At 33.8% G+C, this 16,135-nt stretch overlaps 1 protein-coding gene across 1 annotated transcript in view; it reads left to right on the forward strand.

Moving 5' to 3' along the window:
- The first annotated feature begins 46 nt into the window (after positions 1-46).
- Positions 47-16,135, forward strand: part of LOC127869952 (uncharacterized) — a 141,322-nt gene continuing 125,233 nt past the window's right edge. Inside the window, exons 1-3 of the mRNA XM_052412611.1 lie at positions 47-184; positions 10,246-10,577; positions 12,147-12,702. Coding sequence (XP_052268571.1) covers positions 10,360-10,577; positions 12,147-12,702 — 774 coding nt within the window. The 5' untranslated portion in view covers positions 47-184; positions 10,246-10,359. The remainder of the gene's footprint in view (positions 185-10,245; positions 10,578-12,146; positions 12,703-16,135) is intronic.

The raw sequence follows: 16,135 nt of genomic DNA on the forward strand, positions 1-16,135 counted from the left end.
CGCCCGTTATCATTGTCCGCTTCCCATACAGAAAGCAGTGTTGAATGAAACGTTGTGCAGCATAGATCTAGTTGGAAAAACCTGAATTATCTGAAAGTGGTCGAAAACAAGTTGGATGAAAACAAACATGGCGAATTTGTCTTGATAAAATAAGTCACGTGTGGAATTAAAATATTACAAACAGGTTAGTTTATAAAATATTATTTTTATACTTTATATGCGGCGTTCTAAAAAAGTCTGAAAGTGATATTATGGGCATCTAACATGGGCTATGTTTACAGGTGTCTTTCGCAACCGTTGTTTATTTTTGGTGTTTTCACTTCTTATACACTTTTATTTGTTAAATTGTTAATGAGGCATCAAAAAACTTAAACAATATCCCGGAAAGAGAAAAATAATGCATTTGAATATCAAGCGTTCTTTCGTTTTGACAACTGAGAACTGAAATGATTCGATGTACGATGTGAATCTAAAATCAGTTATAGTGAAGATTAGTTCATTCGACACAAAGACACAATTTTGTTTTACGGATCATTTCGGCTTAGAGGAATGGGTGAGTCATGTAAAATATCGAATGTAATATATATATGTTTATAAACAACTGGTAGCAAGGTGAGTTGCTAATAATTAGTCAGTTACCCCATTTTAACCAACTCTTTTAACGTGTTAATTCTTTTCAGCTAAATTCAACAGTGAAAAATGCCCATAATATCACTATAAGCGGTCGATAAACCACAGGTGGAAGTAACGTATCCTGGATAGTATATGGGCCCAGGAGCCCAATATATTCAAATAAATATATAAAATAATGTTTAATGAAAGAAAAATTGACAAAGAGCCATGATTCCAATATCATAGGGTAGTAATTTATTCATGGCTCTTTGTCAATTTTTCTCTCATTAAACATGATTTTATATATTTATTTGAATGAATATATTGTGCTCCTGGGCCCATAGATTGGATTATCCAGGGTACGTTACTTCACCTGTGTCAAAAACGTTTCATATCAGGATATAGCTTTGCACTTCAAGATCAATTTTTGTTATGTATTATGATTATATATTTGATAATAAGAAACGATTCAAAATGTTTAGCCATTCAATTATGAGGAGAAATGTGTTTTGTTATGCCGGCGTAACATTTGAGTTATGCTGGCGTAACATATTTGAGTTTTGGTCTGTAATAAGAAATTATTGGACATGTTTTTTGTGAAATTTTGTTACGCCGGCATGTTATGCCGGCATACCATTTTGAGTCAACAGGGAGTAATGGAAATTTGTGAGCCATTTTTGTTTTTTAAATTCATTATTTAATGAATTTTGTTACGCTTTGCATAGCATTTTATTGGCAATACAAGGGATTCGCTTATGAGTTGAAATGTTTGGAATTTTGTTGCTGGCATACCATTTTAATAGGGTCTGTAAATAAGGAATTATTTAGTTTGTTATGCCGGCGTAACGTTTGAGATAGGATCTTTGAAATGCGAGCGATTTGAGTTTGGAATTTTGTAACGCTGGCATAACATTTTAAGTTTTGGTCTGTATGAAATAAGAAATCATTTGAAATGCAAGTGATTCACTTTCAGGAGTGTTTGGTATTTTGTTACGCTGGCATAACATTTTAAGTTTGGGTCTGCAAATAAGATATCATTTGAAATGCAGCGATTCGCATTGTAGTTGAAATGTTATGACTTTTGTGATGCCGGCGTAACATTTAAGTTCGAGTGTATGGACCACCTTGGAATAAGCTTTCAGCTTAATGGCTCCTCATGAACCTACTGCAGTTAAAAAACGTCTGTATTGTTGAAAGTATGCATACAGTAATGTTCAGCGTTTTATTTGATGCTCTTAAATTGTGATTTCCTTGAAATCTGTGATATACTCAAATGTCTAATGTGTTTTGTCTGTATGTGCTATTGACCTTAAATGTAAATAAATAATGTGTTATATGTGTGTATGTGCTATTGACCTGAAATGTAAATAAATAAATAAATATTGGGTCTGTAAATAAGAAATTATTGGAAAATGCATGAGAAATGTTTGAAATTTTGTTACGCCGGCCTACCATTTTATTATTTTATTATTTATTATTTGTTAAAGATGTAAGCGACGTTCTTATACCATTTGATTTATACCATTTTTACGGGAAATAGTGTCAGTTTTCTTTTCGTCTACAAGAGTGAAAATGCCTAGGTCAATTAATTTTTCTGAAAGCGAAAGGCTCTGCCTGTTTAAAAAAAAAATTAACCATTAAGATGACCTGTACGGTCAGCTAAACGGGTTCAAACGGCAATACGATGCGAGCTGAAACATGGAAATCTATACGGACAAATTTGCTAAGGTTATTAGCTGGTGTGTGTGCAAATTATTATTTTTTCAAGTAAATCATTTAATGGAATTTGTTAAACATGTGATATACATCTAGAGATGAAAATGCTGAAATGTCTCCGAAAAATATTAATAAATGCATTATTTAAAATAAAAACATATGGTAAATTCCTGCTCAGACATAGTTGTACTCAGAGCTCCAGATTAGATGCGTATCTGCGTATTTACGCATTGAAAAAATTAAAAAAACGCATTAATAATCAGCCAGGTACGTAACATTCCGCAATTCAAATCTTGGTACTTATTTTTAATCGATTATTTATATATAAAGTTTTTTAAAGAAAGTCTGTTCATATCATCATTTTAACTTCTTTCCTTTGCATTTATTTATATAAATAACCAATAATAATATTTCAAGATTAAACACGCCATGTAATATATCAGTTATCTGTGTAAATAGAAAAAAAACTTCAATATTCATAAGTATCCTTTATGGCTGAAACAAAGGAGTAAAATACGCTTTAACAATAAGATAAGGGGGTAACACACCCTTTCGACTAAATCATTATCTGGAGCTCTGGTTGTACTTTTTTAAGTGTTCTGCACTTTTGTAATAAGTAATTTATGCATTTGTAACCCATAACATGCTTTAAAGGGGCCTTTTCACAGATTTTGGCATTTTTTTTAACTTATTCATTGAATGCTTTATATTGATAAATGTAAACATTGGATCATAAAAGCTCCAGTAAAAAATCAAGAAAAAAATTAAAAAAAGGAAAAGAACATTGCCCGGAGCAGGTTTCGAACCAGTGACCCCTGGAGTCCTGCCAGAGTCCTGAAGTAAAAACGCTTTAGCCTACTGAGCTATTCCGCCGAGTACACATTCTTGACGTATTTTATACCTTATATAAGCAATCTTCGTAGTTTCACAAAATGTAACGACAAAAACAGAACTCTCCAAATTATTCAATCGTTTCGCGTTGCAACGCTTTATAATTTTTAGGTTTTAAAATCGTCAAAAGATGCATATAATGGCTATATTAGAGCATGGTTAATGTTCAGTATTACTGTTTCCTCACAAATATCATAACTAAAACGAAAACTTACGAATCTGAAACAACTTTTTTCAATTTTGTCAATTTACCAAAGCGTGAAAAGATCCCTGTAAACTTGTAGAAGATAGATCCAGTTAAAACCAACTTAAATCAATTTAAATTATATGGTTGCTGAAAAAAGCCTGCATATTTGTCACCTCTCAGTTTCATTGTTGTTGTATTTAACTTTAGTTTAATAGTTTTCACTAAAAAAATATTCAAATTCAATTGGAAATATGAATTTATTTTACCATTTCTGTGGTTAATACTTGTAGGTAAAAATAGTAAAAAAAGAAAATGGATAACTCAATGCGAAGAACAACATTAACAATTATCTATACACGTACCTGTTTAAACCTGATTATTGACAGCTGTTTTTGACGGCATTACATTATTATTCCAGATGGAAACTTAACAGTTGACAAAGCATTAGATTCTTTAAAAAAATTGTCAAATTTTGATACGTTACAGATTTGTATTCACTCATGTTCATTGAAAATACTATAATTAAATCAAGACTGCTCCACTCTAAAAAGTTTTGAATTCTTTGATCCCTCATTTACTAAATTTACAATGTACGGAAACCCAAAAATAGCCTGTACAATTTTGTTATGACAATATATGATTGATAGAGTCGGAAGTAATTAAGTCATGTGTGGTTTGCTAGTATGTAGCTTATGTTTCTTATGGATACATTTTAGTATATTTTGTGTAACATTTTAGTCATGTTCTAGGGAATGATTGGTTTTGTAATGCCATGCCTGTTTTACACATCCACTTAGCTCAGTTTTTTCATCATTTTGAATAGGTAACTTACGTATTTTACTTGTTTTATTTTAGCAACTGGAATGTAGGGCATGAGAGTCACATGAAAATGTTAAGTTTAATTTCGTAAGGCTATTTAAATTCCATGATACAAAGCTTTTAGAACCAAAACCAGCTCATGAGGCATTGAAGTCTTATTATTAATGGTTTTATTATACCCCCGGTAGGGTGGCATATAACTGTCTGTCAGTCAATCAGTATGTCAGTATGTGTGTATGTCAGTCTGTCTGTCCGTCCGAAAAAACTTAAACGTTGGCCATAACTATTGCATTATTGAAGATAGAAACTTGATATTTGGCATGCATGTGCATCTCACGGAGCTGCACATTTTGAGTGGTGAAAAGAGAAGGTCAAGGTCATCCTTCAAGGTCAAATGTCAAATATATGGCGTCTGTCCGTCTAAAAACTTTAACATTTGCCATAACTTTTTCAATAGAAGATAGCAACTTGATATTTTGCATGCATGTGTATCTCATGAAGCCCCACATTTTGAGTGGTGGAAGTTCAAGGTCAAGGTCATCCTTCAAGGTCAGAGGTCAAAAAAATAAATAGAAAAATTTCAAAGCGACGCTCTCATGAAAATGCACATTGTGAGTGGTGGAAGTTCAAGGTCAAGGTCATCCTTCAAGGACAAAGGTAAAAAAAAAAATAAAAAAAATTTCAAACCGGCGTTCTCATGAAGCTGCACATTTTGAGTGGTGGAAGTTCAAGGTCAAGGTCATCCTTCAAGGTCAAAGGTCAAAAAACAAAACAATTTTTTTTTTATTTCAAAGCGGCGCAATAAGGGGCATTGTGTTTCTGACAAACACATCTCTTGTTATTTTCAACAACCACGCATGCCTGATACATGAAATATCTGTATGTTTTGTCTAATACATGTACATATTTTTTAAATAAATACAATTTGAACTGCTTAATCTATTTACTTGCAGTGACATGTCAATCATGTAGACACAGTTTCACATAAACCCAAAACAAATGCTTAAGGGGTCCAGAACCAGACATGACATTCTTCGGACATAAAACAAAAATTTGGATGAAGAGCTCGTGTCTCTAAAAAAGGAATATTTCATTGTTGAATTGTTTCCAGAAATCTTAATCTGTATTGACTGATATGACATGATGTGTATATTGTTATTCATGTTTTATTCATTGAATACACATGCTATTCCAACTGTTATAAAAAAAAACACCATGTAAATATTATAATCATAAACATGTTTATAAGATTACTAAAAAAGTGCACCAGTAAATAACAGTTTTAACATAAATGACAGTTTTAAGGGTAACTAAAGACTTGATTATTTAACAGAGCATCATATCAAGGATGTCTTTCAGTACAAGCATTATAACATTTAGCAAATGTATGTAATTTTTTATTTGCCAAGCTTCTAGTATAACAATAATATCCATGTTTATATACTCTACACTCTCTATTATTAGGTAAAAATACATTGTACATTTAAAACCCTACTTGTTTATGTCACTTTTAGGATTCTCATTACTGATCTCCAATACCCATTAGACCCGATGGTCAGTTGGCAAAAAAATCACTTGAAAAAGTGTTAATAGGGAAAAGTACCTTCAGTATATGATCTTTTCTGCAGCTCGGATAAATATGAAGAATATTTAATTACACTTTCTTTCGCAAACTTATAACATGGTATTGGGTGTTTACTTGAACCAACGCATGAGGAAGCAAAAACTGATGTTTGGGTGTGTAGTATAGCTCTACCTATTTGGAGAATATATAATATTACAGCAATATATCACTTTAAATATTTATAACTATCACTTGATGACATTTTCAACTTAACAGTTCGATCAGATGCTGCCTCTTATTGACTGCTGCTCCTGTACTGGTGTGTTGTTTGTAATTGCCGGATACATCATGTCCCCAACTTCTACCTCTATCGGCAGAATGAATAATTCCAAGCACAGGTTGTGCAGGAGCATGCCAACATTTGCTGTTTAACAGCACTTATTTGGCTCGAAAGGCAGGCATCCATCAGTGCAATGCAGACATCTTAAAAAGTATCAAGTCTTTCTTTAACATAACACTTAGAGTCGAAAAGATTGCCCGCCTTCTTAAAAAATCGTCAACAATTTTCTACATTTTAATTGACTAAATTGTGCTGTTTCCATCGAGGTTTATTTGATGTCAATATAAAGTTATACTGTTTGTTCATTTATAATAATTGGCAATAGCCTATAAAAACCTATTATTTGTGTCTGTATTAGCCTTTTATACACAATGCCATTTAATTACACTGGAACAATTACTTTCATAAAAAGGGGACAAGCATAATGTTATTAAGAGTTCAAATTAAATGCTCAGATATTGCTGTGAATTGATCTATTTTGTAAATTAATGCAACACATTCATCTCTAAGCCACTGCTATCAAACACCAAAGCATCATGTTTCGTACAAGGCAATTTTGACACAACATCAATGAACCATAAACAAGAGTTCATGTGTAACTTAAGCTCAATTTGTCATTGTTGGCTCGTACTACTAACATGTACCCCGGATACTCTTAAGTATGTTTAAACGTACCCGGTTGATATAAGACTGTACCCAAGTTGTATTCGCGCCAAAAATCCAATTTGGTAAAACGTGCTACAGATTACTGTAAAATAATATTGTTTATCGTAAACAAACTTCTCTTTAAAAAAATGCATCAACATGCTTTTTGAGTATGAGCTTCAATTATATAAAGGCCATTTAACAGAAAATTGACATTTATAAACAATAAGTAATTTTAGAAAAATAACCGACAACGACCGATTTAGAGTTAAAATTCCTGGGTACGTTTTAGTATATATACCGTACCTGGGGTACATGTATGTATACTTAAGAGTACCAGGCGTACATGTAAGTAGTACCTGAGCAGACAATGACCAAACGAGCGTAACTTTAGACAATATTTCAAGATATTACTGATAGCTGTATTTTCTTTAAGCATTAAAGAACAGAAGCTTTATTACACAGTGCTCATGGTGTCAATTTGTGGTAGTTATGTTATTTGTGCATAAACATATCTGTATGTTTTGTCTAATACATATTTTTTTAATAAATACAATTTGAAATGTCAAATGCTATGTAAACAAAGGGGAAATACTCTATATGTTTTGGGGTTAAATTCTACGTATTTGACATTTGAAAATCAATGCAAAGTAGCAATTATAATGCTGTAAAACAAAGGTTTCTTAATAAAAGTTAATTTTACTGTCAAAACTGACAGCAGATCCCAAACCAAAATCGCAAGCTTTTCTAACATGCTTGCGGCAATCTTGCCGCAAGCTTGCGGAGGAAGCTTGCGCAAGCTTTGAACTGGAACCTCGCGGCAAGCTTGCCCAAGCTTGCTGATAATTCTTGTTTTGCAAGCTTGCGCAAGCGTAGAATTGGAACCTCGCATCTAGCTTGCACGAGCTTGCGCAAGCTTGCTGATGATGTTTTTTTGCAAGCTCGCGCAAGCTTGTTATAAATAACAATATAAATAATGACGGTGATACCAATTCAGTTATCAAAATGCCCAGTTCAAACTCTGTGCATTATATAAATAGGCTGCAAATGTTTTGAACCATATTTTATAGTTTAAATAACAACAATTCAGGAACAAACAACAAAATCATAATTTCCACAAATAATTAAAAAAAATTGGTCCCTACAAAATCTGATTTTTTTGTTCTATGTTCCTATACAAGCATCAACACAGTTTAAAATGTATAAGTTTAATAAAAATACAAGCAAACTAAAAAAAATACCATCACTGTTACTGAAAAAGTAATGCAGAAGCTCTTGTTGTATTAAACATATAGATACAGTATTAAAAGAAAACACAATTATTTAGAAAATCAAATGAAATGGTTTTGTTTGAGAAAACCACCAAAATGATGTCCATTCCAAGTTTAATGTCTTCAGAGCTTCAGATCAGGTTTTGTGAAATTCTTAACGTTACTACCAGATTTTCAAAAAGAATTCTTAACTCTGAACTTTTATTCTTAACGTTACTACTATTTAGTTTTGGAAAATAATTCTTAACTTTTCTTAATGACCTAAAAATAAATTACAATGGTTATTTTCATGCAAAAAATCAAAATAAACATACTAGCAACTTTATTTATACGAGTCCAACAGTGTCTATTCAGTATTATACAATTTTATTTTTCAAATACCTTCAAATGCCCTAACTGTGCTTAGATTGTATGACTTCGATTCATTTTTTTACATATTTCACAATTAAAACGGGTCTCCCCTTCAATCTTTTCAACAATTAGCCACGGGAAATGTCCCTTGGCCACTCGTTCAAGGTTTTATGCCCCCCTTCGAAGAAGAGGGGGTATATTGCTTTGCTCATGTCGGTCTGTCTGTCTGTCTGTCTGTCTGTCTGTCTGTCGGTCGGTCGGTCTGTCCACCAAGTGGTTTCCGGATGATAACTCAAGAACACTTGGGCCTAGGATCATGAAACTTCGTAGGTACATTGATCATGACTCTCAGATGACCCCTATCGATTTTGAGGTCACTAGGTCAAAGGTCAAGGTCACAGGTGAAGGTCACAGTTACTGGAAATAGGCATTTTAAGGATTTAGCATGGTTCAAACAAGGGAAACCACCACCACCACCTGGGGTGGTATTCCAGAAACACCTTAAGTCATTTCTTAAATAATTTCACTTAAGTTCAAAATTACAATGTTTTGTATATCTTACTGGATAAGAAATCACATGGTTTTTTTTGGTATTCCTAACATAAAATTGACATAATTATGTTATTTTGATGCAATTTGTGATGCCAAAATATTTAATTAGGACATGAAACACTTAAGAAAATTTTAAAATTTAAGGATAAGAATAAAATTTAACTTAAGATGCTTCTGGAATAAGACCCCAGGACTCGAACCACTGACCCTTGGAGTAAGAGTTTACAGCTCAGACCACTTGGCCATCCGTCCTGACATGATGATGAATGCCAGAGATTTTGTTTGCTCAATTGGGAAAAGTACTGGTACCAGTTGAATTGGGAAAATTGTGCATGAAAAACCCTGAAATTGGGAAAATTCACGTCATGAAGTCTTCATATTGGGAAATTGGTGTACATTTATTTGATTTTATGATCCCAAATTGATAACTAAATGTTGTCAAGTTGTCAATATTATATTTTCTTAGGTTCAAGCCATTTTAGAGCAAGTTAAATGCTCAGTATTAGTAACATCTACAACAATTTTGCAAATCTGAGAGAATATTTCTAAATTTTGTCAATTTATCAAAACGTGAACAGGTGCCTTTAAAGGGTTCAATGAAGAAAAATCTGTCAGCAAACAGACATTTCTTTAGCAAAATTTGCAGATTTAAAACAGTTGTCTTATTTGGTGAATGGCTGAGCAAGTCCTGCGTTTAGATATCATGATTTTTGTAAGGAAATAAATTTTTTCGTAGAAAAACAGAAAACTGTTATGGGTCTTGATTCAAATGCTGCAAGTCACTCTTTTCACATGAGGTTGTTTGACCCTTTTTCACGCAGAAAACCACATTAAAAAATGGCTACCCACTATATGCAACCAGCATTAGACCAGAACCAGTTTAGATTAAATGCTGATTGCTGCTTATGATTATCTTACTGTTGGAAATAAACTTTAATCTATTAAGAAATATCTTAATTCAATCAGATTTTTTAACGGACTTCACACGCGTCAAAATACATATATGAGCAGGATAGGGTTAACCCTTTCCCACACAGATGCAAAGTGAAAACAGCTATGTGCAAACAGCATAAAGCCTGAACAGCCTGCAAATAACTCGTAGTCTGTTCAGGTTTTATGCTGTTTGCTGCTAATCAGTATCTAAGGTTTGGAAAAGAAGCCTTTAAAACTTGAATCTAATAAGAAAGGTCTTTAATTAAAATTTAATTGTCTAAGGGACTACAAATACGTCAAAATACGTATCTAAGTGGTAAAGGGTTAAACAAGAATAAGGCCAAATAACCTTGGTTCATTTCAGAGCTTCAGTCAAGCTGTCTCCACGACGTCAGATGAGGAGGACTCCATTTTTGGCTCCACCTCCACCATTGAGTCGCCTAGCAACAAGAATAATCAAACAAAGACCAGCCAATCCATGGAGACTGGGAGTGACCTTGAAAGTGTTCCCATATCAGCCGAATCCATGGCCGAGATCTTGATGGCCTCTGTTGTTTCTTCGACGTCAAGCATTGTTAAAACGGACGCTCATGCTCGACCAATTCCGTCTAAAATTCGTAAACAGGAAGTGAAGGTTTCTTCAGCCGTTTCCAGTAGTGTCCCAGTAGCTGTTGTGTCTAACTCTGGGATATCACAGTGAGTAGACTTGTGTATAATTATACCCAAGGAGGGTGCGGTATAGAAGAATTTCTCTGTATAGGTCGGTCAGTTAGGTTGTCTGCATAAGTTTGTGAAACCAAGTACTTTTTTCAAGCCTGTAAATTAAAACGTAAAAAATGTCATATTATATGAAGGGAAGATGTGTGAGCCACTTTTTTATGCTCTTTGCGTCTACTGATGCTTAGAGGCATTTACCTATTGGTTGGTCCCTCTGTTCATTCCTCTTTCTGTCCTTATGAAATTATTTTAAATGACATAATTCACCTAACATTAAAAATGCTTCCTCCATACCCCTTATACTTGGATAATCGATTATGCCTTTGAACTTTATCATCACACCCACATCCTGACCTATTTTGATCTTGACCTTGACCTACTTTTGGATGAGAAAATATTTCAGACGGTCCTAATTAGTGGTTAACCCTTAACGACTCTTTTAATCTAAAATACAGTACTGCTTGTTACAAAACCTATCAATATGACCACGTCACCTTAACCTCATTTCAACCTTGACATTGACTTTCTTGTTTTAGGAATTTAGAAGGTCTTAATAAAGGTTTACTCAAAATGACATTTTTTTAAAAACGCTTTCCAACTCAGAATCAAAGTGATAATGGCTGTGTGCAAACCGCATAAAACCAGAACAGCCTGCGAGTAACTCGCAGTCTGTTCAGGTTTTATGCTGTTTGCTGCTAATCAGGAACTAAGGGTTGCAAATGAAGCTTTAAAAACTTGAATCTAAGAAGATAGGTCTTTACTTAAATTGAACTTTGTAAGGTACTACAAATGCGTCAAAATACTTATCTGCGTGGGAAAGGGTTAAAATTAATACATCTTGCTACAAATCTTTGATACTTGAACGGTAGTTATTGGATGCTATCTGTGACCATTTTCAACACACCAACATCACATTGACCTCATTTCGACCTATGCATTCACCTACTTATTGCTTACGCTGATTGAGGTCAAATTTCTTGGTTAATCCAAATTGACCTTTGCACAATATAATATAAATTACTTAAAAATATATACATTTAATACTTTCATTCAATATTATGTAAACTAACATTTAATGACTTCCTTTTGTCTTTGAAATGGACCTACCTTTGAGACTTAAAATTATTCAAATGGACTAATGAATCAATACTGATGTGGGCTCCTTCTCGGGCATCTGCGGTCAATGAACACAGGATCTTGTTTCAGTGAACCACTATTTCCTGAATCCTTCTTCTTTGAACTTATCAGAAAGAGCTCTGCTAGAGTATAACTCACATTTATTACAAGTCTCTGGATTCATTTGCAAAAATAGTAAACAGATAATGTAAGAATGCATTCAAACTCCAAATTATTGTTGTTTTGGCAGTTAAACAACAATATGCAAGTATGTTGGCTCTCATCTAAATAATTTGAACTTACTTTTCTAAGGAAATCTGTCATTTTGATGTCCACTCCATTTATAAATATACACAAAGCCGCTTAATTTAAAAATATTTTCAGAAATTATAGTACCCATGTAGCTATAATTAGCATGTTCCTGTATTCCAGACTGGCCACTCAGCCTGCGCAGGCAGTTCAGTCCAGCCCCCCGATGATAGTAGTCCTCATGCAGCTCCCTAATGGCCAGACTATTCCCGTGCAGATACCCGTGTCCAACATTGCCTCTTCCCAACCACTGCAGAACCTCACCGCCCAGTCGCAGAATACGCCAATGATTCTGCACCAGTTCAATCCAGTGATGGCTGCTACAGCATCTAACATCGGTCCACAGATTGTAACCAATGGAAACACACAAGCTGCAAAATTTCCAATTTCACCGAATGCCGGTATGTCATCAACGTCCAACGGTGGCAGTGTGTTCATCACTTTACCAACCACTCCCACTGTTGCAGCTAGCCCCGTAGGCTTTAGTCTGCAACATTGTCACACTGGGGGGCAGATCTTACCAAATCTGGGATCCCAGCATCAAGTTATGGTCCTCCCCACCAGCTCGGTGGTTTCGTCCATGCAGAACATGGCCCCTGTGGCGTCTGTCAGCTCTACCTATCAGACTGCGGGGTCCTCTAGGACAACATTCTCAGGCAGCCAGTCATACACTAAAGAGGTAGGTAACAGATTTCGTATTTACTAATGCACAAAATTAACCATGCCATGAGTTTAAATTTCTGACAATATTAAAAAATAAAACCTATTATCTCGGCTGGGGAGGGCATATAGTGATCGCACTGTCCGTCTGTCCGTCCGTCTGTCTGTCCGTCACACTTTGCGTTTAGGTTTCGAAAAATGCTCATAACTTCTATGTCCCTTGAGATATAAGCTTCATATTTGATATGCATGTGTATAGGGACAAGGCCTTTCCATACACACACAAATTTTGACCCCTGTGACCTTGACATTGAACTTAGGGTCCGCGTTTAGGTTTCGAAATCTGCGTTTAGGTCTCAAAAAAAGCTCATAACTTCTTTCAAGCGTTCATAGGGGGCATAAGTCATCCTATGGTGACAGCTCTTGTTTTGTTTAAGTTTGGACCCGTCGTGTCGCGTTTTTTTGGCTTGTCCGACTGTGTCGGCAACTGAACATACAATATCGTGTAAGATATTTTCTATAATGTCTTTCTTAACATTCAATTTCGGCTCACTTTACGTACAATATGTTAAAAGCGTGTTTTTGCAGGCTTTGCAGTTTTTTAGGACACGCTCTGGGCGCCGGAATTGTTTTTTGATAGATAGACTGTACACGCCGCTTTTATTGGAAAAAATGCGCTTTGTTAAACAAACCCGATAACCATTTTATATAAGCACCGAAAAGATCTTTAATACTCGAAAAGAACTCAATAAAAATCGATACAAACCGATGTAAAAATAATATTCGTAACTTGATTTGTAATTCTTAATGGTACGACAAGATTTTAAAATAAATACGTAAAGGACTTGAAAATAATTTGTAATTACGAAAAATACCACCCTTATCTGGAGCTCTGGTCTTATTCCAAATGCTCATAATACAGTGTTAAACATATGTAAATACACAATCAATGCTCAGTGTAAGATTTATAAAATTCTAATGAAAACACTTTCAAGTTATAACTTGTTAAGGATTTAAACTGTTCACAGTATTGTTTTATATATTAATGTTTCCACCCTTGATTTTATAAATTGGATTGTGTTTGATTCATTTTCCATGTTTGATAACTTCTTTTGTTTAAGAAGAATACAAAACATAACCAAGAAGCAGTTTTGCGCTGAAACTTTATTACCAAACAACCTAATTTTAAAGGTGGAAAAAGGTTCTAACTTGAGTTGGAACAGTGTTGCATCAAACCAAAATTCCCCATTCCTACAATTTATAGTGGGCAAACTGTTCTAACTCAAATACTGTTCAATATCTCTTGTATAACTTGTAATATTATTTCATTTATACTTATTTATATATTGAAATGATATTTTGTAGTGATATAACCCAAAATATGTGTAAGATTTCAAAGAGTTTACACAAAAGCAAGTCTTTTCTTATTCCTGAAAAGTTTTGTGAAATTGAGCTAGTACAGTGTTGCGCTGAACACTCGATATATTGTTGAACTGTTGAACAAATCAAACTTTTTACTAAATTCACAGGTAACTAAAGAGTTATTTGGAGTTGCAATAGTTTTGCAAACACAGGATTTATCTTATATCATTCATTAGTTTATGCAAAACTATGGTAAGTTTATTTAAAATAGCTTTGCACTAAAGCAATTTTTAGTAAAATGTGTATAATTGTGCAAAAGTATGGTAAGTCAAAATTGTCATGAAAACCAAAAATTAAACAAAATAATTCTTTATTTTGAGGTATATATTTTTATAATTACTAATAACATTAATGGGTTTAAAGTAGGAATGAAGAACTCAATAAGATAATGAATTTGATCAGTTATTATCTCGACTATTAAATATGAAATATATATAGTGGAGCTATCGTACTCACCCCGGCGTCAGCGTTCCCGATCCCGTTAGCGTTTTTGCGTGCAAATATTAAAGTTTGCTTACTACCCCAAATATTTCCTATGTCCTTTGACATATTGCTTTTATATTTTGCATACTTCTTATCCAACATGACCCCAATCTATAAACAAGAGCAGACAACTGTATCAAGCATTTTGACAGAATTATTGCCCCTTTTATACTTAGAATATGCATATTATTAATAAATCTATGTTAAAGTTTGCGTACCACCTCAAATATTTTCTATGTCCTTTGACATATTGCTTTCATATTTTGCAAACTTCTTTACCAACATGATCCCAATCTATAAACAAGAGCAGACAACTGTGTCAAGCATTTTGACTGATCCCAATCTATAAACAAGAGCAGACAACTGTGTCAAGCATTTTGACAGAATTATGGCCCATTTTATGCTTACATAATTGAACATTTTGCTTAAATTGCCATAACTTCTTTATTTATGATCACATTTGATTCATACTTTGACAAAACAACACCTGACATACCACAATGCACTCCACCTTAACCATCCCCCATGCCCTACCCCAAAATCCCCCCCCCCAACAAAAATAAATTGTTTTTTCCTTATTTTTGAAAGATCATCTATTAAATGACCACACACCCACATTATACCGTCCACCCTGTCTCCATGATGGCTTACGTTATACTGTCAAGCACTCGAATAGTCAAGCACGCTGTCCTCTGACAGCTCTTGTTTCAGTCTCCTGTAAAGTTTTGAAAATATGAGTATAACTAGTTTTGCACCAAGCCCTTGGTTTGCTTTTGCATGAATATACAATGAATTATAACATGTGACTTATAATTGTCATAAATAAAATTGTATGTATGATCAAATTATCAATTTGAATAACATAACTTCTTGTTCGAATTGGAAATGCAATATTGATATTATGTGAATTAATTTCGCTGTGTTACAAGGACAACACAATTTAACTATAATTGAATTTGTAATTTATTGTAGCTATTAATTACTTTATGTAATTTCTCACTGAGGAAAACTTAAGGAAAGAAAATGGCAAATTTTAATCTTGAATTAAAATGTTTTATTTTTGATGAAAGTTTATTCTCGTTCAAAGTTGTTGCTATTCCATTTCTAAACATAGATTTCTGAGCGAAGTTACTTTTCACCTTTTTTTGATTGGTTGAATTGTAAACTCGAGCATTGAAAGTTTTGAAAATTAGTTCATACTTGCTTTTGTAAGCGTTGAACACACAGCGTTACACAACTTGAATTTTCCAGGCCCACCCTCCCAAATAAAAGTAGTTTTGTGAAAATCATTACATATAATAGCCTTAATAGGTCATCGTGAGATTAGAGAATTGATATTTTGTTATTTCTTATCTATGAATTTGCTGTGTGTCTTTCTTCATATAGTGCTTTGCATTTACAAAATTGTCTGTTTGTATACATATTTCATACTTGTTTTCAGCTTGAATTGTTATTACAGGGCTTTTGTTTCTTCTTAGAGAATGGCTGTGAATGGCCATTTCACAATTCTAGTAAGGCCACTATACTTTACAAGAACGGCCATTTTA

The sequence above is a fragment of the Dreissena polymorpha genome, chromosome 2 (genome assembly GCF_020536995.1).
Source record: "Dreissena polymorpha isolate Duluth1 chromosome 2, UMN_Dpol_1.0, whole genome shotgun sequence".
Classification (NCBI taxonomy): Eukaryota; Metazoa; Mollusca; class Bivalvia; order Myida; family Dreissenidae; genus Dreissena; species Dreissena polymorpha.